We start from the raw sequence: 27569 nt of genomic DNA on the forward strand, positions 1-27569 counted from the left end.
TGTTTAAAAAGAAAAAGAATATTCTCTACCATACAAATTAAAAAGTTACAATAGCTAAAGGTATGATTGTGGCCCAGGAATAGCTAGATCACTGGAAAAGGATAAAAATTCTAGACCAAGACCCAAAAGTGTATACAAGAATTTGGTACATGATCAATGTCAGATTTTAAATGAGTGAGGAAAATACAGTTATTCAATAAAGGGTGTTGGAAAAACTGGCTAACCATCTGGAAAAAACCATTTAGATCCTTACTGTCATACTGAACACCACAATAAATTCCAGATGGATTTAAGATTTAAACATGAAAGCATTTATAAACATGGAGAGAGCCTGCAGAAGCTTTTTAATATTTACTTCGAGTGGTGAAAATGGAAGGGGTTGATGTGAAACTATTACCTTTTATTAAATATCTTTGCATTGTTTCACTTATACAACAAGAACATAATACTTTTTAAGATAAAAATTCTAATAGAGAATATTTTAAAGGATAAAAAAATAAAGCCATTAGAAGAGCAGGAGGAAAATACAGGTGAATATTTATATACTCTAGGGGAAAAAAAACAAGTCCAGGGGCGGGGAGAGACTTTTTAGCAAGTTACTCAAGACAGAATATATAAGAATTTATATAAAAATAAAGGAAGCCATAAAGGAGAAATGGGATGTATTTAACAACATAAAACGTTTATATTTAAACAGATCAAAAATCACAACAACCGAAATTAAAATGCAAATAAACAGGCAATATGCTTTCAACAATATGCAACCATAAAAGTGTTAATATCTTTAATGTACAGAGATCTTAAATTAATAAGAAAAGGACAAATACCAATATCCTCAATATAAAAACAGGCAAATACACAAACAGGTAAATCACAAAAGAAAATATCCAAAGAGTCAATAAACATTTGAAAGAATTTCAACCTTAATAGCAATCAAAGAAATTCAGATTACAATTATAAAGTTCTATTTTTCTCCTATAAATTGGCAAAGATTATTTTTAAATAATACCCAATGTTGCTGAGTTTGCAGGGAATGGGGTACTCTTAGTGATGTAAAACCTTCATTGAGGACAACTTGCTACTTATATCAAAAGCTGTAAAAATACACATAACCTTAGACCTAGAAATTCTTCTAGAAATTTATCCTACGGAAACAATCATATTATTTAAGATTTAGCTACAAAAACAATTATTGCAGTCCCACTTAGAACATCAAAAGATAGAAAATAATAGGGATTGATTACTAAATTAAGGCAAATCTATATAATGGAATATTACTTAGCTCTTAGGATGGATTAGACCCCAGTGTACTAAAATGGAAATCTGTTTGAAACCTAAGAAAACTGTGGTTCCATTAATATGGAAAGAAATCTGGTATCCACTAGAAAAATGGCTTTTCAGCTAAAAACAAAATTCCAGGGAATAAAAGACAGGACTAAGCTCATATGTGACAAATAATCACATACACACACTCTCTCAATTTTTTTTAATAGAAAAAATAAAAACAACTCAAATGTCATCAATGGGGAATGGTTAAATAAATATGGTATATTCACTCAATGAAACACTACACAGACATAAAAAATGATTTCTCTCTACGCATTAATATGGAAAAATTCCAAGGTGAAAAAAGCAAAGAGCAGGGGCTTCACTGGTGGCGCAGTGGTTAAGAATCCGCCTGCCAATGCAGGGGACATGGGTTCAAGCCCTGGTCCGGGAGGATCCCGCATGCCGCAGAGCAACTAAGCCCATGCACCACAACTACTGAGCCTGCACTCTAGAGCCCGTGAGCCACAACTACTGAACCCGCATGCCACATCTACTGAAGCCCACGTGCCTAGAGCCTGTGCTCAGCAACAAGAGAAGCCACCGCAATGAGAAGCCCGCGCACCGCAACGAAGAGTAGCCCCTGCTCGCCGCAACTAGAGAAAAGCCCGTGCGCAGCAACGAAGACCCAAGGCAGCCAAAAATAAATTAATTAAAAAAAAAAAGCAAGGAGCAGAATAGTGCATATAGTATGTAGCATTATGTTATGTGTATATGTATATAATACATAATGTTATATATGTATGTATATAGTATTCTATATGCTATATACTATAAAGCGGAGGAAATAATATAACAATTGTATTTGCTTATATCTGCTTTAGGAAAAAAATCCACACATTTGAAGAATAAAAAAAGAAACTTATTAATAACAGCGGTTAACTCTAAGTGGCTTGGGGGGAGGGGGATGTGAGGTTGGCAGGGATGGTTGGTACAACATATCTTAACGCATATTTTGTTTTAATTTTGAACCATGAGACTATTGCCTTTTTCCAAAAAATCAAATGAAAAATTTAAAAGAAGGGATCCTCGGAGTAGGAAGAATGAATTATGCAAATAAAATTATACCATATAAAAATTCTGTAACGTTTCTGGGTGACTAATTAAACGAGAAGTCTCTTACCTCAGAGAAACAGGTAGATTGCTGTCACTACTTGCTTGCTCTATAGGAAGCTAAAGGAATCCAAACCAACACATGCCACTTGAATGAGCAACACATACCAAACACCTGTTGCCTGCTCACAACTGCAGGCTAAGCCTGATAAACAAAACAAAGCTTTGAATAACAACAGGCTCAGTAATTAGCCTCCGCCCAGCATCCAAACAGTCCCTGCAGCAGATAAGCCATTAAAGTTTGCAAAGTGCTTCTGCCTACCTTCTCTCTTTAATCTAACCATCTCTTTGAGAAAGGTGCTAATAACAGGGAAAAAACTGAAGCTCAGGGAGGTCAAATGCTATCCAAAGTCACACACCTAGTGCACCACACACAGGGACTGGAATCCAGGTCTCCCAGCACCAAGTCTGTTCTCTTCGCATCCTACCGCCTGGACCTGCCTTCTGGTCACTTCCCACCTTGGACCCCAGAGTTGGGTTTATACTTGGATAACTAAGCACAGTCTAGAGGGATGGTGGGAGTCTAGGGTGAGCCTCTCCTGCTTTCCTGCAGACCCATCTCCCACAGGCCCCAAGGAGACTGTTCTAACAACCTCTGAAGGAATTCAGTATCAGAAAATAGAAACCTATACTGGAGATGAAAATACTAACTCAAAATCAGCACTGACAAGCTATAAACTATATTTAATAAGAGGTTCTGGTAAATGAAGGACCCTGTTGTTTGCTTACCTGGAATCAAAGAATGTGCCGTCCAGAAGTGTGCCGTTGTAATGATACCTGAGAAAGTCCCCCCTTTGACTTTGCCGCTCACAGTTTTCAGGGACTACCTTATTCTCAATGGAAATGCCATCCTTGGGGTTATGGAGGTCCAATAATGCAACATCAAACACCAGAGATGCCTGTCCAGGAATGTCTTTCCCTAGAGTGGAATGAAGGAAGATGATGAAATCAGGACACAAGATTTAGGAAGCATCAGTACTTTAACTACAATTCAACACCCACTGCATTGGTGTTACACATTCCTTGAAGTTTCCGAGCCAAGGAAACAAATGTTCTTCCACATCTTGGGTGGTCCCCCATGGTGTCTAACCGTGCTGTCTCACCATGGTGTCCAACCGAAGGCTGGCAGGTATAATTTGAAGCCTGACTTCCTCAGAAAAAGGAGCAAACCGATAATAATGACATGGAGAATACTGTGACCACATTTTCTATGCTTGTGCTTGCAAATCAAGGCTCTGTGTGAGTGGTTATATACCCACATGCAAACCCCAATACATACCTCTGTGGGTTTCTGTTTGTATACAGATGCAAATCACAGACATTCCAAAGCTTGGATCTGGTTCTGGAGAACACTACATAGACTTGTTCTTTGGAACTCACAGACAATTTTTTAAAAATTTATTTTATTGAGTATAGTTGTTTTACAATGTTGTGTTAATTTCTCCAGTACAGCAAAGTGATTCAGTTATACATATATTCTTTTTTTTTAATAGATCGTTATTGGAGTATAATTGCTTTACAATGTTGTGTTAGTTTCTGCTGTATAACAAATTGAATCAGCCATATGCATACATATATCCTCATATCCCCTCCGTCTTGCGTCTCCCTCCCACCCTCCCTATCCCACCCCTCTAGGTGGTCACAAAGCACCAAGCTGATCTCCCTGTGCTATGCGGCTGCTTCCCACTAGCTATCTATTTTACATTTGGTAGTGTATATATGTCCATGCCACTCTCTCACTTCGTCCCAGCTTACCCTTCCCCCTCCACGTGTCCTCAAGTCCATTCTCTACATCTGAGTCTTTATTCCTGTCCTGCCCCTAGGTTCTTCAGAACCATTTTTTTTTTTTGATTCCATATATATGTGTTAGCATATGGTATTTGTTTTTCTCTTTCTAACTTACTTCACTCTGTAGGACAGACTCTAGGTCCATCCACCTCACTACAAATAACTCAGGTTCGTTTCTTTTTATGGCTGAGTAATATTCCATTGTATATATGTGCCACATCTTCTTTATCCATTCATCTGTCGATGGACACTTAGGTTGCTTCCATGCCCTGGCTATTGTAAATAGTGCTGCAATGAACATTGTGGTACATGACTCTTCTTGAATTACGGTTTTCTCAGGGTATATGCCCAGTAGTGGGATTGCTGGGTTGTATGGTAGTTCTATTTTTAGTTTTTTAAGGAACCTCCATACTGTTCTCCATAGTGGCTGTATCAGTTTACATTCCCACCAACAGTGCAGGAGGGTTCCCTTTTCTCCACACCCTCTGCAGCATTTATTGTTTGTAGATTTTTTGATGATGGCCATTCTGACCGGTGTGAGGTGATACCTCATTGTAGTTTTGATTTGCATTTCTCTAATGATTAGTGATGTTGACCATCCTTTAATGTGTTTGTTGGCAATCTGTATATCTTCTTTGGAGAAATGTCTATTTAGGTCTTCTGCCCATTTTTGGATTGGGTTGTTTGTTTTTTTGATATTGAGCTGCCTGAGCTGCTTGTATATTTTGGAGATTAATCCTTTGTCAGTTGCTTCATTTGCAAATATTTTCTCCCATTCTGAGGGTTCTCTTTTCATTTTGTTCATGGTTTCTTTTGCTGCACAAAAGTTTTTAAGTTTCATTGGGTCCCATTTGTTTATTTTTGTTTTTATTTCCATTTCTCTAGGAGGTGGGTCAAAAAGGATCTTGCTATCATTTATGTCATAGAGTGTTCTGCCTATGTTTTCCTCTAACAGTTTTAGAGTGTCTGGCCTTACATTTACGTTTTAATCCATTTTGAGTTTATTTTTGTGTATGGTGTTAGGGAGTGTTCTAATTTCATTCTTTCACATGTAGCTGTCCAGTTTTCCCAGCACCACTTACTGAAGAGGCTGTCTTTTCTCCACTGTATATTCTTGCCTCCTTTATCAAAGATAAGGTGACCATATGTGCGTGGGTTTATCTCTGGGCTTTCTATCCTGTTCCACTGATCTATATTTCTGTGTTTGTGCCAGAACCATCCTGTCTTGATTACTGTAGCTTTGTAGTATAGTCTGAAGTCAGGGAGCCTGATTCCTCCAGCTCCGTTTTTTTTTCACAAGATTGCTTTGGTTATTCGGGGTCTTTTGTGTTTCCATACAAATTGTGAAATTTTTTGTTCTAGCTCTGTGAAAAATGCCATTGGTAGTTTGATAAGGATTGCATTGAATCTGTAGATTGCTTTGGGGAGTATAGTCATTTTCACAATGTTGATTCTTCCAATCCAAGAACATGGTATATCTCTCCACCTATTTGTATCATCTTTAATTTCTTTCATCAGTGTCTTATAGTTTTCTGCATACAGGTCTTTTTTCTCCTTAGGTAGGTTTATTCCTAGGTATTTTATTCTTTTTGTTGGAATGGTAAATGGGAGTGTTTCCTTAATTTCTCTTTCTGATTTTACATCATTAGTGTATAGGAATGCAAGAGATTTCTGTGCATTAATTTTGTATCCTGCTAGTTTACCAAATTCATTGATTAGCTCCAGTAGTTTTCTGGTAGCATCTTTAGAATTCTCTAAGTACAGTATCATGTCATCTGCAAACAGTGACAGTTTTACTTCTTTTCCAATTTGGATTCCTTTTATTTCTTTTTTTTCTCTGATTGCTGTGGCTAAAACTTCCAAAACTATGTTGAATGATAGTGGTGAGAGTGGGCAACCTTGTCTTGTTCCTGATCTTAGTGGAAATAATTTCAGTTTTTCACCATTGAGAACGATGCTGGCTGTGGGTTTGTCATATATGGTCTTTATTATGTTGAGATAAGTTCCCTCTATGCCTACTTTCTGGAGGGTTTTTATCATAAATGGGTGTTGAATTTTGTTGAAAGCTTTTTCTGCATCTATTGAGATGATCATATGGTTTTTATCCTTCAATTTCTTAATATGGTGTATCACATTGATTGATTTGCATATATTGAAGAATCCTTGCATTCCTGGGATTTTGTTGAGGATTTTTGCATCTATGTTCGTCAGTGATACTGGCCTGTAGTTTTCTCTTTTTGTGACATCTTTGTCTGGTTTTGGTATAAGGGTGATGGTGGCCTCGTAGAATGAGTTTGGGAGTGTTCCTCCCTCTGCTATCTTTTGGAAGAGTTTGAGAAGGATAGGTGTTAGCTCTTCTCTAAATGTTTGATAGAGTTCACCTGTGAAGCCATCTGGTCCTGGGCTTTTGCTTGTTGGAAGATTTTTAATCAGAGTCTCAATTTCAGTGCTTGTGATTGGTCTGTTTATATTTTCTATTTCTTCCTGGTTCAGTCTCAGAAGGTTGTGCTTTTCTAAGAATTTGGCCATTTCTTCCAGGTTGTCCATTTTATTGGCATAGAGTTGCTTGTAGTAATCTCTCATGATCCTTTGTATTTCTGCAGTGTCAGTTGTTACTTCTTTTTCATTTCTAATCCTGTTGATTTGAGTCTTCTCCATTTTTTTCTTGATGAGTCTGGCTAATGGTTTATCAATTTTGTTTATCTTCTCAAAGAACTAGCTTTTAGTTTTATGATCTTTGCTATCGTTTCCTTCATTTCTTTTTCATTTATTTCTGATCTGATCTTTATGATTTCTTTACTTCTGCTAACTTTGGGTTTTTTTGTGTGTTCTTCTTTCTCTAATTGCTTTAGGTGTAAGGTTAGGTTATTTTTTTGAGATGTTTCTTGTTTCTTGAGGTAGGATTGTATTGCTATAAACTTCCCTCTTAGAATTGCTTTTGCTGCATCTCATAGGTTTTGGGTTGTCGTGTGTTCATTGTCATCTGTTTCTACGTATTTTTTGATTTCCTCTTTGATTTCTTCAGTGATCTCTTGGTTATTCAGTAGCGTATTATTTAGCCTCCATTTGTTTGTATTTTTTTCAGTTTTTTTCTTGTAACTGATATCTAGTCTCATGGCGTTGTGGTCGGAAAAGATACTCGATACAATTTCAATTTTCTTAAATTTACCAAGGCTTGATTTGTGACCCAAGATATGATCTATCCTGGAGAATGTTCCATGAGCACTGAGAAGAAAGTGTATTCTGTTGTTTTTGGATGGAATGTCCTATAAATATCAATTAAGTCCATCTTGTTTAATGTGTCATTTAAAGCTTGTGTTTCCTTATTTATTTTCATTTGGATGATCTGTCCATTGGTGAAAGTGAGGTGTTAAAGTCCCCTACTATTATTATGTTACTGTCGATTTCCCCTTTTATGGCTGTTAGCATTTGCCTTATATATTGAGGTGCTCCTATGTTGGATGCATAAATATTTACAATTGTTATATCTTCTTCTTGGATCGATCACTTGATCATTATGTAGTGTCCTTCTCTGTCTCTTGTAATAGTCTTTATTTTAAAGTCTATTTTGTCTGATATGAGAATTGCTTCTCCAGCTTTCTTTTGATTTCCATTTGCATGGAATATCTTTTTCCATCCCCTCACTTTCAGTCTGTATGTGTCCCTAGGTCTGAAGTGGGTCTCTTGCAGACAGCATATATACGGGTCTTGTTTTTGTATCCATTCAGCCAGTCTGTGTCTTTTGGTTGGAGCATTTAATCCATTTACATTTAAGGTAATTATCGATATGTATATTCCCATTACCATTTGCTTAATTGTTTTGGGTTTGTTTTTGTAGGTCTTTTCCTTCTCTTGTGTTTCCTGCCTAGAGAAGTTCCTTTAGCATTTTTTGTAAAGCTGGTTTGGTGGTGCTGAATACTCTTAACTTTTGCTTGTCTGTAAAGGTTTTAATTTCTCCATCGAATCTGAATGAGATCCTTGCTGGGTAGAGTAATCTTGGTTGTAGGTTCTTTCCTTTCATCACTTTAAATATGTCCTGCCATTCCCTTCTGGCTTGCAGAGTTTCTTCTGAAAGATCAGCTGTTAAGCTTATGGGGATTCCCTTTATGTTATTTGTTGCTTTTCCCTTGCTGCTTTTAATATATTTTCTTTGTATTTTATGTTTGATAGTTTGATTAATATGTGTCTTGGCATGTTTCTCCTTGGATTTATCCTGTATGGGACTCTCTGTGCTTCCTGGAGTTGATTGACTATTTCCTTTCCCATGTTAGGGAAGTTTTCAACTATAATCTCTTCAAATATTTTCTCAGTCCCTTTCTTTTTCTCTTCTTCTTCTAGGACCCCTATAATTTGAATGTTTGTGTGCTTAATCTTGTCCCAGAGGTCTCTGAGACTGTCCTCAATTCTTTTCATTCTTTTTTCTTTATTCTGCTCTGCAGTTGTTATTTCCACTATTTTATCTTCCAGGTCACTTATCCGTTCTTCTGCCTCAGTTATTCTGCTATTGATTCCCTCTAGAGAATTTTTAATTTCATTTATTGTGTTGTTCGTCATTGTTTGCGCTTTAGTTCTTCTAGGTCCTTGTTAAATGTTTCTTGTATTTTCTCCATTCTATTTCCAAGATTTTGGATCATCTTTACTATCATTACTCTGAATTCTTTTTCAGGTAGACTGCATATTTCCTTTTCATTTGTTTGGTCTAATGGGTTTTTACTTTGCTCCTTCATCTGCTGCGTATTTCTCTGTCTTCTCATTTTGCTTAACTTACTGTGTTTGGGGTCTCCTTTTTGCAGGCTGCAGGTTCGTAGTTCCTGTTGTTTTTGGTGTCTGTCCCCAGTGGGTGAGGTTGGTTCACTGGGTTGTGAGGCTTCCTGGTGGAGGGGACTGGTGCCTGTGTTCTGGTGGATAAGTCTGGATCTTGTCTTTCTGGTGGGCAGGACCACATCCGGTGGTGTGTTTTGAGGTGTCTGTGAACTTATTATGATTTAGGCAGCCTCTCTGCTAATGGGTGGGGTTGTGTTCCTGTCTTTCTAGTTGTTTGGCATGGGGTGTCCAGCACTGTAGCTTGCTGGTCGTTGAGTGGAGCTGGGTCTTAGCGTTGAGATGGAGATCTCTGGGAGAGCTCTTGCCGATTGATATTATGTGGGGCCTGGAGGTCTCTGGTGATCCAATGTCCTGAACTCGGCTCTCCCACCTCAGAGGCTCAGGCCTGACACCTGGCTGGAGCACCAAGACCCTGTCAACCACACGGCTCTTTTGCTAGTTTCTGTCCTTGTTCCACACATATAGGTTTTTTCCTTCATATCATTCAGTCTTGCTAAAGTTTTGGGGTCATCTCGGAGATCAATCTGAGTCCCTGTTAGTGTTGGAGGGTCTCCTGCAGAGGCAAGGGGTGGCTGTGGCTTACTGTGGGGACAAGGACACTGGCAGCAGAAGTTCTGGGAAGTATTCCTTGGTGTGAGCTCTACCAGAGTCCCTCACAACCAATTTTTTTTTTTTATAAATTTATTTATTTTATTTTATTTATTTTTGGCTCATTGGGTCTTCGTTGCTGTGTGCGGGCTTTCTCTAGTTGCAGCGAGTGGGGGCTACTCTTCGTTGCAGTGCGTGGGCTTCTCATTGCGGTGGCTTCTCTTGTTGCGCAGCACAGGCTCTAGGCACGTGGGCTTCAGTAGTTGTGGCACACGAGCTCAGTAGTTGTGGCTCGCAGGCTCTAGAGCACAGGCTCAGTAGTTGTGGCGCATGGGCTTAGCTGCTCTGTGGTATGTGGGATCTTCCCGGACCAGGGCTTGTACCCATGTCCCCTGCACTGGCAGGCAGATTCTTAACCACTGTGCCACCAGGGAAGTCCCCCAATTTTTTAAAGAGGCAAAAATTCAATCCTTTAAGTGCATCCAAAACAAGATATAAGTAAAACTAAAGTTAGCTGAGATAAGAGGGGAAAAAACGGCACCCATAATCCAAAACATAAATAGCCCTCAAATCATTTCTATTTCACTTCAGGATGGTATTGCTTCTCATGGATGTTCCTAACAGTGAGGATTTATTGAATATGTGCAACACGATAATCCACATGAAGAGATTATTGGGCACTAGCTCTTCCTGCAAAGATCAACATCAACCAATAAGTAACTCTAAATCCAGGACTCTGGGATAAAAGGAAGTTAGTTACCTGACAAACCACTTACCTCAACACTCTTACTTGTCATTTGTTATGTCATGCAAAGGAGAAGGCCTAGACAAGTGAACCACAGGGCATGCCAAGCCTGTGCTCCTTCAACTGGCTCTTTGGCAGAGCCCACCCCTCTGTCTCCTTCCCCTCAGAGGAATGGTGAAATCTGCTGAAAGCAGGCTGCTGAGTCAGCCTCTGGATCGCCAGGTGTGGTTAATCCCTGAAATGCAGGTGTGGGTGTGGGAGGGTGTGTGATAGAATGTTAATCTTTTTTACTTTTCTGTATCTTTTAATTTAATAGAAAACAGAAAGCCTTACAGTAACCCCAGGGTTTAAATTTTTCTAGCATTATTATGTACTACCTGAATATTTGCTTTTTTTTATAACAACTTTATTGAGATATAATTCCCATACTATACAATTCACCTGTTTACATTTATACCTGGATAGCTGAGCACAGTGTCAAAGTAAAAAGCATTTAAAAATAACTATTTTAAATAAACTATTTATCTTAAATATTTAAATTATTTATTATTTATTAAAAATAAATAAATAACGTTCCTCACATCAGGCTAGGCATCTAGCTTTATTTGGTACCTCATATGCATGTGGATGATGACAAAAGGATTTGGGAGACAAGGGGAATGAACTTCCACTAGCCAAGGATGAGAGAGTTTGAGTAGTGATAAGAATAATAACATATCTTGGGGAGGGGAGAATTAAGATATATTTGTGGCAGTTATTTTCAAGTTTTATTTTTCTTTTAGCAGGTTTTTAAAGAAACTGTCTGCAGATTCCCAGTAATAAAAGTGGAGGTCGACAGGAGAGAAGGCTAACCTCTCTTCCTGCTCTGTAGACCTAGAGCCAGAAAACATAGCTTGGGGGGCTTCCCTAGTGGCGCAGTGGTTGAGAATCTGCCTGCCAATGCAGGGGACACGGGTTCGAGCCCTGGTCTGGGAAGATCCCACATGCCGTGGAGCAGCTGGGCCCGTGAGCCACAACTACTGAGCCTGAGCGTCTGGAGCCTCTGCTCCGCAACAAGAGAGGCCCCGATAGTGAGAGGCCCGTGTACCGCGATGAAGAGTGGCCCCCACTCGCCACAACTGGAGAAAGCCCTCACACAGAAACGAAGACCCAACACAGCCAAAAATAAAAATAATAAATAAATAATAGGGGCTTCCCTGGTGGCGCAGTGGTTGAGAATCTGCCTGCCAATGCAGGGGACACGGGTTCGAGCCCTGGTCTGGGAAGATCCCGCATGCCGCGGAGCAACTGGGCCCGTGAGCCACAAATTACTGCGCCTGCGCGTCTGGAGCCTGTGCTCCGCAACGAGAGAGGCTGCGATAGTGAGAAGCCCGTGCAACGCGATGAAGAGTGGTCCCCACTTGCCACAACTAGAGAAAGCCCTCGCACAGAAACGAAGACCCAACACAGCAATCAATAAATCAATCAATAAATAAGAACGTGAATTTCTAAAAAAAATAAATAAATAAATAAATAATAAATTTTAAAAATTAAAAAAAAAAAGAAAACATAGCTTGGAAAACATTATATTAGGGGGTTATTAGAAGTTGGGTATCGCTGTCAGTAAGCTTCTTAAATAGCATCACATTTTCTCTTTTTTTCTCTTTTCTTTTTTTTTTTTTGGCCACACGGCTTGTGGGATCTTAGTTCCCTGACCAGGGATGGAACCCATGCCCCTGCACTGGAAGCATGGAGTCTTAACCACTGGACCACCAGGGAAGTCCCGAGATGTCTTACTTAAGAACAACAATGAGGGTGGTATGAATTGGGAGATTGGGATTGACATATATACACTATTGATACTATGTATAAAATAGATAACTAATGAGAACCTACTGTATAGCACAGGGAACTCTACTCAGTACTCTGTGGTGACCTAAATGGGAAGGAAATCCGAAAAAGAGGGGACATATGTATATGCATAGCTGATTCACTTTGCTGTACAGTAGAAACTAACACAACATTGTAAAGCAACTATACTCAAATTTAAAAAAAATTTTTAATAAAATAAAATAAAATAGTGCTAGGTGGAAAAAAAAAAGAAAAAGAACAACAATGACCATGAATAGGTGGAGATTTCTGCAACTTACTCATCAGACAGCAAATGATCTAGACTAGCACCATCCAAATGGAACTTTCTGCAGTGATGGAAATGCTCTGTATCTGCCCTGTCCAGTATAGCAGCCCTTGGCAACAAGTGGCTTTTAAGTACATGAACTGTGGCAGTGTGACCAAGGTACAGAATTTAAAGTTTTATTTAACCTAATGTAAATGTAAATAGCTATATGTAGCTAGTGGCTACCATATTGGACACTGCAAGTCTAGACCAAAAGCTCTGGTGGGTTTCACACAGTAAGTTAAATTAACCACTGCAAAAGAAATAAAGACAGATGAGAGTGGCTTGAAGAATGAGAAGGACTTACCATCTCCATCTTCTCCATAGGCCAGAAAAGGAGGTATGGTGATGATGCGCTTTTCTCCCACACACATCCCCAACAGCCCTTTGTCCATTCCAGGAATCAGCCAGCCAATTCCCACATATGTGTCATATGTTTTCATGCGATTGTGACTGAAAACCAATGAGAAAGGGGAAAAGTTCCATACCATGAGGGCATCTCCAATTCATCCTTCAAAAGGTTTTTCTTACCCAAAACTCAGCTACCAACGAACTCATACCCATCCCTGGAGAAAAAGCATGTATACATCTTTGTTCCCAATCACAGAGAAGTTGGGAATAAATCCCTTTTCTGATTTCTCCATGGGCATAAAAAAGCGGATGAGAGAGAAAGAACTAAGGGGCATTTCAATGATACTACCACGAATGGCGGGACTTACCTCGAATCAAACAGTGTCCCATCCAAGAACGTTCCATTGTAGTGGTACCTAACAAAATCAGACACCTGGATGGTCCGAGGGCAACTGGGGGGCTTGACGTAAGTGTGAATCTGAACCTGATCTTCCGAATTCCAAATATCCATCAGAAGTACATCAAAATGAAGCACTGAATCTGGGGGGATCACACCAGCTAGAAAATAAAGAGGGTTCACACTGAGAAGCTGCTGCCTTTTGGGCCAGACAAATAAACACCTAGGATGCTGCCAAGGTGAATGGAAGCCAAAAGGGCTCAAGAGGTCACATACAATTCCGAAATGAGCCACGTTCCCTCCTTCTTTTTTCCAAATGAAAAAAAAATCTTTTTGGCCACCCTGTAGCTTGCGGGATTCTCAGTCCCCTGACCAGGGATTGAACCCAGGCCATGGAAGTGAAAGCCCAGAATCCTAACCACTAGGCCACCAGGGAACTCCCTCCAAATGAAATTTAAAGAAAAGAGAAAAAACACAAAAATTTCCTCTCAGCAAGGATAACATTCAGTACATCTGTGTTAATAACACTTCTTTCATATCTAGAATAAATAAACTTTTAAGATGAAATTTTAGCTGTGTGTGTGTGCTCACAGCTTCTCATTTTCCCCTACCCGAAGCTTCCAAAGACTCTAGTCTGCCTGACTGAAGAGCCTGCAAATGTTCTGGTGGTTTCGGCAGATGTGTTTACAAGCACAGAACAAACACTTACAAACTCCTTCACTTCCGTAGGCCAGCTTTGGGGGGATCTTCACAAAACGCCTCTCATTTACACACATCCCGACCAGAGCTTGGTCCATCCCTGCAATCAGTTGTCCTTTTCCCACAAACACGTTGAAAGTGGAGTCTCTGTCATAGCTGAAGACCCAAAAGGTAGGGAGAGAGAAGGAAAAGTATAAATAATCCTTCCCTTAGTGAAACTAACCTGTAAAAATGTACCCATGGACAGAGTGAGGTCACTGCAAAGTAAAAAAGCCCACAGAGGAGTTACTGATGCAGGAAATATCTTCATTGGACAGTACTTGCAGGGTTGGAATTTTTTAATTACCTTGAATATTGCCAGCAAATCTAGTCAGATAAGCATCAGCATAACTCTCTCTGGAAAAAAATATATGTTGTTTGTTGTGAAATATCTACCAATTCTTCCATTAAAAAAAAAAATCGTTTACTCCATTTCCATGTGATTGGTACCTAACAGCAACATCACAGATACTCATGTGCAAATTAACACTAATTTTCTTTTTTTTTCTTTTAAGTCAATAAGTTAAACAAAGAGGCAGCGTGGTGTAGCAGGAAGTGCACTTAAACTCTCTTAATCTCAGTTTCCTCCACTGCAAAATGTGAGTGATGATAATAGCCATCACAAGATCCGTACCATAAAACAATGTGAAAAGTACTCTGAAACCCTAAGGGTTATGCCAATATTACTTACTATACATAATTATTGCAGGTGACAGAAAGTCTGATGTAGTCTTGAAATCACTAATACATGTGTTTTAAAGGCTGACTGGTGATGGCCTTAAGTAGGAAAATAAATAATGGAATCATGGCTATGATCCAAGCTCTCATCCTCTTCCATGTCAAACTTAGCAACAACAAGGGGGTGCCAATTAGGATACTATGCTAGGGGCTTTGGGGGATATAAAAAAGTCCAAGGCATGGACTTTGCCTACAAGTACCTTATATACTGGCAGAGACACCTACAGAGTTTTAGACACTGTGTTTAAGAAAATGACTACAGAGCTTGGTTTATAATAACTAAACACTGGAAATAACTTAGAAGTTCAAGAGTATGGCACTGACTGCATATAAGGCAAGGACATATAATAAAATGCTCTATGGCCATTTTAAAATAACAGATCTCTGCTATAGGGATGTAATGTATAGCATTACTATACATGACTATAGTTAATAATACTGTATAGTGAATATCGTTAATGGTGACTATAGTTAATAATATTGTGTTGCAGGGCTTCCCTGGTGGCACAGTGGTTAAGAATCCACCTGCCAATGCAGGGGGCACAGGTTCGAGCCCTGGTCCGGGAAGATCCCACATGCTGCGGAGCAACTAAGCCCGTGCGCCACAACTACTGAGCCTGCACTCTAGAGCCCGCAAGCCACAACTACTGAGCCTGAGTGCCACAACTACTGAAGCCCACGTGCCTAGAGCCTGTGCTCTGCAACAAGAGAAGCCACCACGATGAGAAGCCTGCACACCGCAACGAAGAGTAGCCCCCGCTCACCGCAACTAGAGAAAGCCTGTGCACAGCAACGAAGACCCAACGCAGCCAAAATTAAAAATAAATAAATTAATTAATTTTTAAAAATAATAATAATATTGTGTTGCATATTCTAAGTTGCCAAGAAAGTAAATCTTAAAAGTTATCATTGGGACTTCCCTGGTGGCACAGTGGTTACGAATCCACCTGCCTAAATTGATACAGCCACTATGGAGAACAGTATGGAGGTTCCTTAAAAAACTAAAAATAGAACTACCATATGACCCAGCAGTCCCACTACTGGGCATATACCCTGAGAAAACCATAATTCAAAAAGAGTTGTGCACCACAATGTTCATTACAGCACTATTTACAATAGCCAGGACATGGAAGCAACCTAAGTGTCCATCGACAGATGAATGGATAAAGAAGATGTGGCACATATATACAATGGAATATTACTGAGCCATAAAAAGAAATGAAATGGAGTTATTTGCAGGGAGGTGGATGGACCTAGAGTCTGTCATACAGAGTGAAGTAAGTCAGAAAGAGAAAAACAAATACCATATGCTAACACACATATATGGAATCTAAAAAAAAAAAAGAAAGGTTCTGAAGAACCTAGGGGCAGGACAGGAATAAAGACGCAGATGTAGAGAATGGACTTGAGGACACGGGGAGGGGGAAGGGTAAGCTGGGACGAAGTGAGAGAGTGGCATGGACATATATACACTACCAAATGTAAAACAGATAGCTAGTGGGAAGCAGCCACATAGCACAGGGAGATCAGCTCTGTGCTTTGTGTCCACCTAGAGGGGTGGGATAGGGAGGGTGGGAGGGAGGGAGACGCAAGAGGGAAGAGATATGGGGATATATGTATATGTATAGCTGATTCACTTTGTTATAAAGCAGAAACCAACATACCATTGTAAAGCAATTATACTCCAATAAAGATGTTAAAGAAAAAAGAATCCATCTGCCAATGCAGGGGATACGGGTTCAAGACCTGGCTGGGGAAGATCCCACATGCCGCAGAGCAACAAAGCCCGTGCGCCACAACTACTGAGCCTGCGCTTTAGAGCCTGTGAGCCACAACTACTGAAGCCCACGTGCCTAGAGCCTGTCCTCCACAGCAAGAGAAGCCACCACAATGAGAAGCCCGCGAACCACAATGAAGAGTAGCCCCCGCTCGCCACAACTAGAGAAAGCCCGCATGCAGCAGTGAAGACCCAACACAGCCAAAAAAAAAAAAGTTAACATCACAAGAAAATAATTTTTTGTAACTATGCATGGTGATGGATGTTAACTACACTTATTGTGGTGATCATTTTGCAATATATACAAATATCAAACCATTATGTTGTACACCTAAAGCTAATATAATACTATATGTCAATTATACCTCAATAAAAAAAACTTCTTAACATTTCTATTCATTGGCATAGAAGGACATACACATGAAGAGAAAAGTGTAGGTTACAGAGCCACATATAAAATAATCCCATTTTGAATTTACATATACAGATGCATGTGAAAAATCCACAAGGTGACACGTGAAAATATTACCAATAGTAATCTATGGGTAGGAGATTTCAGGTGACGATTTGTCTTCTCTTTAATTCTCTCTTAATTTCAAAATGATCATGGAATACATGTTCACAGGTTTCACTTCATGGATTCGACCAACTGGAAATTGAAAATATTTTTTCAAATTTCAGATAGTTCCAAAAAGCAAAAACCTGAATTTGCTGCACACCAGCAACTATTTACATAGCATTTACATTGTATTCGGTATCAGAAGTAATCTAGAGATGATTTAAAGTATACAGGAGGGTGTGCCTTGGTTATATGCAAATACTACACCGTTTTCTATAAGGGACTTGAGTATCTGAAGATTTTGGTATCCAAAGGGGTCCTGGAACCAATGCCCCATGGATACCGAGAGACGACTGTACTTGTGTAATAAAATGTTAAGGGCTGTTGGAATCTACCTGCCCTTCACTTGGTAAATTACTTCTACTTTTTCCTCATTTTCCTTAATGAACAGCTTGGGAGAGCAGCACAGTCTACCTAACCACTTGTCAGGTCATCTTCCTCAGACCTGCCCTCTCCTTCCCTTTCTCCTCCTAGTTTTACAGTCCGTTTCACAGCCTTCCTTTCTCCAAGGTCAGTGAACAGAAAGCAAATGTCCAAGTTCTGGCTGACAAGCCAGAGAACAAAAGCACATCATCAGCTTTGTGCCAAAGTCGGCTCTAGCCTCCACCCTCTGTCTCCGGGGGACGGAAACCCAACTTGGGGAATGCCAGCTCTTCAGTTTCACTTGGCTGGGGCTTTGCCACACCCTGAACCATCATCAAACTGGAGGATTTATGGACCAGAATTCAGGCTTCGAAGACTTCCCAGGCACGGAACTTTATATTTTTCATCCACAGAACCCAAATTTAACGGGAGTTTTTAATAATAACTACTATTTAGAGAGCGTTTATTATGTGTCAGGCACAGGGGTAACCTAAGCTTTTCTATACACTACCTCATTTAATCCTCATACAACACCTGAAGGTAAGTGCTGATACTCAGGCTCCTGGGAGGTGAAAAAATTTCCCAAGCTCACAAAGTTAGCCAAGTGGGAAAGAAAGCTAGAACCCAGGACTATCTGACTCTTACCCTCCACGCACAGGGCCTCCCTAGATGATGTATAAAAACTGGTATGGCCTCGCAGCATTAATTTATTCATTTGATGACTGCCTAAGCAACATGCTAAAAACAAAAAACACCTTTCCAAAAGAAAATGTATAATTCACATACATGAGAAACTAACAAGCAAGGTCAGTTTTGTCTACAGCTGAAAACTCTGACCATCTGGAAAAATAAAGTTGTTCTCAGCAAGTCTGTGCTGATCAGTACAACTGAAACAAATTCATACGCAGGATCCAGCCAGAAGCTGGTCATGAAAATTATTTCTGCAAGTGCTGGAATTAGCCCTTATTCAGCCTGTCCCAGTATCGGGCTGATTTGCAGATGTCCCAATCGAGGTCCTGCAGGAAAGAGATGACAGGCACAAACTAGGCAGCTCCAGGACACTTTAATAAAGGGGCTGTGTGCAGGGTGCAGAGAAACAATTAAGGGACAATGCAGTACCTCTGGGGACAAGAAGGGAGTGCTGTTGTCACACCCGGACCTGAAGGATCCAGGAATAGAGAGGGAGCTCAGAGCACCTGACAGAAGCTAAGCTAGGACCTTTGGTCTAGGGACACAGCCCATGTGATGACTCTATAGGCAGGAAGCCAGAGGAAAAATATCTCCACCTCACTCTCCTCCCTCCCTCTGATCTCCTGCTGATGCCCCATTGGCTGAACCCAACCACAAGCCGGACTACAAGGGGGTCACTGATATAACCCGTACTATGCACAGGTAGTCCATATAGGTCAACTTCCCAGAGCAAAAAGCAAGTGGAACAGGGGTAGAGTGGACCTAGAAAGGCAAATGGAAATTATCCAGCACATCCAACACCCCCTCTCCTCTCCACCAGCTTATTTTTTCTCCCCTGCTCATTCACTGCTGTAGACCCTTTGATTGCTGCCCCTGACACTTCTACCTTCCTCTGCCCCAAGCGGGGTATGGGAGGTGGCTGCAGCACCCTCCAATGATGCTCTTCCAGCTGATCAGCTCAAGGACCACTACGACAGGAGACATCACGTAACACCCATCATATTCAACTCACTCAAATTCAACTCACTCATCTGCTACAAACAAGCATACACTGTCTTGCGCTTATTCCTCAAGATAGGTAACTACCCCTGTGGCTGCGTTCTTAAAGCATAAATACTGTGGCTCTACTTCTAAATGCAGGTTTCAACCTGCAGTGAGGATGAACTTTAAAAAGAACATACGGCAAACTGAACACACCTTCTCTAGAGCCCCCAAAGCCCATTCCTAGCCAAGCTCCTAAGCTCTTTTTTTTTTTTTTTTTTTTTTTTTTTAAAGTAAAGCCATTTTTTTTTTTAATTTTATTTATTTATTCATTTATGGCTGTGTTGGGTCTTCGTTTCTGTGCGAGGGCTTTCTCTAGTTGTGGCAAGCGGGGGCCACTCTTCATCGCGGTGCGCGGGCCTCTCACTATCGCGGCCTCTCTTGTTGCGGAGCACAGGCTCCAGACGCGCAGGCTCAGCAGTTGTGGCTCACGGGCCTAGTCGCTCCGCGGCATGTGGGATCTTCCCAGACCAGGGCTCGAACCCGTGTCCCCTGCATTGGCAGGCAGACTCTCCACCACTGCGCCACCAGGGAAGCCCTAAGCTCTTTTTTTAAAAAGGACTGAGAAAACCAGAGCGGAGACCCTTGCTGTCAAGAGATGGCAACATTTTGGAAGATGGAAAGGGAACGGAGGGGCAGAAACTGACCTAGAAGGGAAGAAACAGAATCTAGGTGTATGCAAAAGGGGATCTGGTCAAGGGTGGACGCCGTGTGCCTCCTAGAGCCTGCGGAGGCCGCAGGGCAGAAGGAAACCTGGAGCATCAAAGTCCGAATTCAGAGCAGCTACACCTCATGCTGGAGCCCCTTCCCCACTCTTAGCAGCTTGGTAACTATAATTTTAAGCTTTATGGAATTATTTAACTGCTTTTAAAACTCTGTGCATCTGTATTGCTTTAAAAATTAAATTAATTTTAAAACATTTTGCCAAAAATTGACATGCATGTATACTACTTGTTGCTGAGATTATTCTGATCTCAGAGCCAGAAATGAAGTTAAAATGGCCATTACAAAGGGAAGAGAGAATGGCCCTATGGTTAGCAGAGCTGCAGCCCTGATCAACTATGAAAGGAAAAGACAGCTTGCTCTAAATGGCAATTTTAGATTCAGTTTAGACAAATAATAACCAAATACATTACTCCCCCTTGCACCTTTATTGAGGTATAATGGACAAATAAAAAGTGCGTATATTTAAGGTGTATAACTTGACGTTTTGATACATCATGAAATAATTGTCACAATCAAGCTAATTAACATATCCATCACCTCACATAGTTACCATTTTCTTTTTCTTTTTGTAGTAAGGACACTTAAGAATTACATTCTTAGCAAATGTCAAGTACACAATACAGTATTATTAACTATATTCACACTGCTGTACATTAGACTGAATAAATTTCTTTTGAACATTAAAAAGACTGCCATATTTTGAGAATTCATAACAGAAGGGAAGCAAGTTAATAAAGAGCCAGTCGATTGGGCATGGGAACCGCCTTCTGGTGTCTCAAAGTTGGTCAGATGGCTGGCTTACATGGGACGTGCTTGACATGAGGACTGTGGTCCTTGCCAAAGCCCTTGGTGAATGAGACTAGAACATTCATGAAATGCACAAAAGCAGAAACTCACCTCCTAGCTGGATGCCTAGCCCTGGGATGACACAGCTGAGATTCAACACACTCCCCAGGCTGACTTCCACTGCTGAGCTTGGGCCCAACTCAAGGGAGGGAGGCCAAGTCTGATGTTTCTGCCTCCCACCTCCCTCCCCACACCTCTTGCTTCCAAAGGTGACTCTGGGCTACCCAGACCCTTTGCCCAAGAGTATCTTCCTCAAACAACCACCTCTACCAGCAGCTAATGAGCCCTGGCAGGGGGGAAAGGCAAGCCATTAATGATCTGGCAGACTACCTGTCTGCTACCCAGATGGAAAAATGAGAGGAAGAGAGAGAAGGTGAGGGAGAAAAGAGGAGCGAGTAGGAGTGCAGAGGAAGGAAAGGAGAGAACACATCTATTCACACCTCCACGGAGGGTCAGACCCTGACATGCAAGTGGCTGGCTTGGATGGTCTTTGGTACATTAAAATATCATTAAAAGAAAAGTTTTGCAAAGGAAAGTAAAATCGTTACATTGCTATTGTGGATTTTTGCTTTTAAGCAACTGCACAAGTTAAAATGTCAGCTCTCTATAAATAATTCTTATTTTACACAAGTTCTCAGCCCAGCAAAATATAGCCAACTTAAATAATCAATATGAATGTATAGTTACTTGCAATGACCCACAAATGAAAATTAAAAACAATGCCATTAATGCAGTGGTTAAGAATCTGCCTGCCAATGCAGGGGACATGGGTTCGATCCCTGGTCTGGGAAGATTCCCCATGCCACAGAGCAACTAAGCCCGTGCGCCACAACTACTGAAGCCCGCGCTCTAGAGCCCGCGAGCCACAACTACCGAGCCCGCGCGCCACAACTACTGAAGCCCATGTGCCTAGAGCCCATGCTCCACAACAAGAGAAGCCACCGCAAATGAGAAGCCCGCTCACCGCAACTTGAGAAAGCCTGCGCACAGCAACGAAAATCAAACGCAGCCAAAAATAAATAAATAAAAATCAATCAGTAAATAAATATTAAAAAAAAAAAAACAGTGCCATTAAGTCTTCAAAGGGGGCATTAGGTTGGCCTGCCAATAAAAGAATAACTTTTCCTAAAGTTAGCAGAACTGCACTCACTGGGCAGCTTCTCTTCCTTTACATGGCTTTTCTGTAGGAAGGCTTACCATGCAGATCAACAATTTAAATGCTTCCCGCCTAAATAAGCCAGTCCTGACCTGAGGCTCTCTGCCGCCACTTAACCCTTCCGGTCCACCCTGACACTGTCCGAGGTACTGCCCAGCGCACCGGCTCTCTGAGATCCAGTCCTGCAGAAGGGATGAGCCTTAACACCCTTCCACTTAACACATGACTTAACACCCACGTGGTGGTGGGGGGGCCCGGGAACCTGACGCAAATGGGACCAATCAAATGGGAGAGATCCTGGGAATGTGGAATTGAGACAGAATCCAGTGAGTCAGCGTTACTGGACCCAAGAGGTCACGTAGGTGGCATGGAAAGCCTGCTGGAGCTCTCTTTCAGGGAAGGGGAAAATGCGGCCCCTCTGCAATCCCTCAGAGAGATCCAGAAAGTCACCTCCATTCATGATTCTGGATCCTCAGGAGGAATTGGAGATCCTTCCAATAAGTTCCCTTCCTTTCTTCTTAAGCCAGCTGGAATGGGTTTCTGGGCCCTCCCTCTACCCTGGCTTGAGTGTAGGGATTTTTTTGAATAGACTTTGGTTTTTTTAGAGTAGTTTTGAGTTCACAAAAAAATGGAACAGAAGATACAGAGATTTCCCACACACCCCCCGCCGCCACCCCGCCACCCCACACACACACAGCCTCCTCCATTATCAGCAGAGTGCATCACCAGAGGGGTACATTTGTTATAATCAGTGACATGTCATTACCACCAAAAGTCCATAGTTTACATCAGGGTTCACTCTTTTTTTTTTTTAAGTTTATTTATTTTATTTTGGCCGCACGGCACGTGGGACCTTAGTTCCCCAACCGGGAATCAAACCCGCGCCCCCTGCATTGGAAGCGTGGAGTCTTAACCACTGGACCGCAGGGAAGTCCCCCATCAGGGTTCTCTCTTGGTGATGTACATTCTATGGGTTTGGACAAAGGTAAAATAACATGTATCCACCATCAGAGTATCATGCAAAATAGTTTTACCTGAGGGCAGGGATTTTTGTCTGTTTTATCTCTGCTACATCCCAACAACTAGAATAGTAGGTATTCAATAAATATTTGTTGAATGAATGAATATGTAAAATGAAGTTGACCTCTGTTACGAGTCTATGATTCTTTTAGAGCAATGGTTCTCCAAATGTGGTCCTAGACCACTGCATCAGCATCACCTGGGAACTTGTTAGATACACAAATTCTCAGGCCCCATCCCAGACCTACCTAATCAGGAACTGTGTATAATAAGCTTCAGGTGATTCTGATGCGTGTACAGTTTGAACACCACTGGGTCTGAGCATTTACAACTCTATATACCCAACAGGGCATGTAGTGGTCACACAGTAATATTTATTGAATGTAGAGACCTTAAAGGTCTGCAGACAGGCCTGAGACTGTGCATGAACTGACCAGGATGCCGGTTTTGCCTGCTAAAGATAACAGGAACATGTTAAACTTCAGTCCCTCACTACTAGGAATGCTATGGGACTCCTCAAAAGCTGAATCAAGAGTGGTGGACAAGGAGTTTCCAAGGACTAGAGAGTGAGAGCAGGAGCCCCCCACAGAAACCTGCAGGCGGGAACCTGCTGTATTCTCCTTAGATCTGTAGCAGCAGCCACAGAGCATATTAACAAGGCCATGGAGGCTCCAAAATAAAATGAAACCACGTCCAAGCCAGTGACCAAGGGCTGAAGGGCTGGGCCTCCTGGCAACTGCAAATGCCCATAAGCTGAAAAGATACCAACTGCCCCCAAGCGCCAGGCACAGACGCAGGAAGAATGCTCTGTGGAAAGAATGGCCCTTTGTGGTTTATGACTCTGGTCACAGCGACAGCTATCATTTTCTTCTGGGCAAAACCTCCAGATCAACAGCCAAAGCCCAAAGCATGCGGATTTCTCCTTCCCTAAGCTCTTTGTGCAGGAAGAGCAAAGTAACGCCCTAATACTTCATAAATTCCCAAAGGAATAGAGGCCCTAGAAGGAAACTCACATTAATGAATCACCTACTGTGTACCCTGCTCCTACCATTCCATTGTCCACACTGCAGCCAAAGGGACCTTTGTAAAATGCAAATCTGATCCCTCACGCCCCTGATTAACTCTTCAATGGCTTCCCATTGTCCCTCGGAAAAGACCAAACTCCATAGCCAGGCAGAGGAGAGCTCTCAAAAGCTGGCTCCTGTCTTTCTCTCTGGCCTCCCTTCACCTCCTCTTTTACCCCGTCACTCCTCTACTCCCACTCCAAGCTCAGGCTATTTTGAACAGCTTTCACATGCCCTCACTTCCAGGCCTCTGCATATGCTCTTCTCTCTACCAGTCACACCCATTCTTCTGACCCCTACTCCTCAGCACTCACCCCTCAGCTCCTCCTGGTAAATTTTAATCTTCCTCAGGCGTTATTCCTGCTATCCCAGAGCTCCATCTTGACCACCCCTCCCCCTCCCCCCGACCCCTCCACACACACACACACACACACACACACACACACACACACACACACACACACACACACGACATATAGTTAAGCCTTCTGGGTGCTTCCAAAGCTCCTTGCCGTTCTTCCATCATATACGTGGTGGACTACAGATCATAAACTTTAGACTCTGGCACTAAACTGCCTAGATTCAAAGCCCCACTCCACCACTTAGTAGTTAAGTAGTTAAACTACTTGGTAGTTTACTCCACCTTGGGTAAATTACTTGAACTTCCTGAGCCTCAGTTTCTTCGTTCGTAATGAGATACCTCCCTCACTGTACTGTGAGGTTAAAAGAATTCATTTTAGTTCATATATGTAAAGGCACATGGTAAGAACTATGTGTGAACTCTATGTGAGAGACAGAAGTGTGTGCTATTATTCTTTCTGTACTTATCACACTATATAATTGTCTGGACTATAAGCAAAAGGGCAGGGAGGGGATACCATCTTCAGGGGCAGACACTGCATACACATTTGCTGAATGAATGGTAGCTCCTCTGTTTTCTTTCCACTGTCCCACACTGCCTCACAGTGACTGCCATCCTAGAGGGTAGAAAGTATTAGACAATTTGTTCCAATGGGAATTATTAACATCAGCACAAGCAGGAAATTCTTACCTATTTTCTAATTAATGAAGCAAATTTAAAAAGATACACAAATGGCCAATAAACTCATGAAAAGATGTTCAGCATCTTTAGCCATTAGGGAAACATGAATCAAAACCGCAAGGACGTGACTTCTCTGGTGGCGCAGTGGTTGGGAATCTGCCTGCCAGTGCAGGGGACGTCAGTTCAATCCCTGGTCCGGGAAGATCCCACGTGCCACGGAGCAACTAAGCCCATGCGCCACAACTACTGAGCCCGCATGCCACAACTACTGAAGCCTGTGGCCTAGAGCCCGTGCTCCGCAACAAGAGAAGCCACCGCAACGAGAAGCCCGTGCACCACAACGAAGAGTAGCCCCCACTCACTGCAACTAGAGAAAGCCTGTGCACAGCAACGAAGACCCAATGCAGCCAAAAATAAATAAATAAATTTCTTTTTAAAAAAAAGAAATGAAAACACACATCCACAGAAAACCTGGTACATGAATGTTCATAACATCATTATTCATAACCAAAAAGTGTAAACAACTCAAATGTCCATCAACTAATGAATAAACAAAGTACAGTATGGAATATTATACAGCCATAAAAACGAATGAAGTACTGATACATGCTACAACATGATGAACCTTGAAAACATTATGCTAAGTGAAAGAAGCCAGACATAAAGCCTGCAAATTCCATGATTCCAAAAAGAGACAGAAAGTAGATTAGTGGTTACCTAGAGCTGGAGGGGAAGGGAGTGACTGCTAATGGAGCCAGCATTTCTTTTTTGGAACAATGAAAATGTTCTGGAATTAGAGACTTGTGGTGATTGCACAACTCTGTGAATATACTAAAAAGTAATGAATTGTATGCTTTAAATGGGTGAATTGTATGGAATGTGAATTATATCTCAATAAAGCTGTTTTTTTTTTTAAAAAAGAAGCAACTGAAACAATAGTGAGAATGACTATTTCTCAGCACTTGCTATGTGCCATGTGGCATACTAACTAGCTTTTTTATATTCACTCATTGTCTGGAATTTCAAAAAAGGCAAGAGAGGCTAAGAGTACTTTTTAAAAGGTAACTTCAGGAATGAGCCTAGCCCAGCCTCGAACACAAAACAGATGCTCAACAAACATTTCTCTTTACTTAGTCTGGCGATTCACTTAAGAGATTATAGGGCACAGACCTAGGATTATAACAAAGTCTTGGGAAGGAGAGCAGCCTGGAGCCGGAGGAGAAGAGGCCTTGTCAGCGCTAAAGCTAAACTGGAGAGAAGCTGGGAGAGGTGTTGTGATCTTGGGGCAGAGTTTAGGGCTGAAACTGTGGACACGGTGAACGGCCCCGTGGCAAAGCTGAGTGACTTGCTCTGGACTACCTCCTGCCCAGGGAGTTTTTGGTAAGGCAGTAAAGGGAGGGCAGTAGTTAACAGGCACAATCCTGGACTTGGATTGTCTGGGTTTGAAAATGATTCCGCTTACACAAGCTTCTTAGCCTCAATGGCCTCAAGTTACCTCACTGGCAAAATGAGGGTAATGATAGTACCTACTTCAGAGAATTGTTAAGAATTAAATGAGTTCGTTATATGGAAGGCACTTAGAACTACCCTGGCACACTGTAATAGCTCCATATATGTTAGCGGCTGTTATCATCACCTTCGAGAGGCATGTCTGACTAGACACTCAAGGGCCTTTCCGGAAGGAGCAGTAAAGGGAGACCCGCAGGCGGACACCAACATTTGCTCTTGGTGTCTGCTTGCGGGCTGACGACTTTACACCCACTTCGCCTGTGTTCATGCGCAGAGTGGAGATGGAGGGCGTGATCTATCTTGACCCAGCTGCTGCGCAAGGTCCTATCAAGATTCCCGCTGACCAGGGAAGCAAAAGGGCCGGGAAACTCGCGGCACCCCACCCCCACCCCCCAACACTCCAGGCTGAAGGGATGAAGGGTCTGGGAAGCTTTGGGGTGGGAAGAGGGAGAGGGAGGAGCGCGGGGCGGAGCTGGGGGAGGTCCGTCGGGAGGGAAAGGCCTGTCCGGAGACAGGGAAGCTAGAGAGTGGGCGCTGCAGCCTCGGAGGTCGGGCCGGCACGCCGGGCGAGGTACCTGGAGTCGAACTTCTGGCCGTCTGGGAACGTTCCCACGTAGTGGTAGCGCACGAAGTCGCCGCTGCGCACGGTGCGGGGACACTCGTCGGGCACGAAGCGCCGCTCGATCTGCAGCTCCGTGTCGGAGCCCAGCCCCAGGCCCGCCACGGGCGCCGCCTGCCCGGTCACCCAGAGCAGCAGCAGGAGCAGCGGCGGCGGCGGGGGCCGCCAACCCCGGGTCCTGATCGCCATCGCGGACAGAGAGGAAAGGAGGGGGCGCGGCGCGGAGCTGGCGAGGCGCGCGGAGCTTGGGTGGCGCGGGTCGGGCCTGGGCGCGCGGCGGCGTTTGCAAACGTGGAAAAGACTCCCGGCCCTCCCCGGGCAGCAGCAACCACCC

General features: G+C 42.3%; 1 protein-coding gene across 1 annotated transcript in view; it reads right to left on the minus strand.

Annotated features, from left to right (window-relative positions):
* The window catches only part of FKBP9 (FKBP prolyl isomerase 9), a 48788-nt gene extending 21219 nt beyond the window's left edge, over positions 1–27569 (minus strand). The window contains exons 1-5 of the mRNA XM_036863065.1: positions 27192–27569; positions 13997–14142; positions 13259–13448; positions 12847–12992; positions 3169–3358 (exon numbers count right to left, since the gene is read on the minus strand). Coding sequence (XP_036718960.1) covers positions 3169–3358; positions 12847–12992; positions 13259–13448; positions 13997–14142; positions 27192–27424 — 905 coding nt within the window. The 5' untranslated portion in view covers positions 27425–27569. The remainder of the gene's footprint in view (positions 1–3168; positions 3359–12846; positions 12993–13258; positions 13449–13996; positions 14143–27191) is intronic.

Source organism: Balaenoptera musculus, chromosome 9 (genome assembly GCF_009873245.2).
Source record: "Balaenoptera musculus isolate JJ_BM4_2016_0621 chromosome 9, mBalMus1.pri.v3, whole genome shotgun sequence".
Lineage (NCBI taxonomy): Eukaryota > Metazoa > Chordata > Mammalia > Artiodactyla > Balaenopteridae > Balaenoptera > Balaenoptera musculus.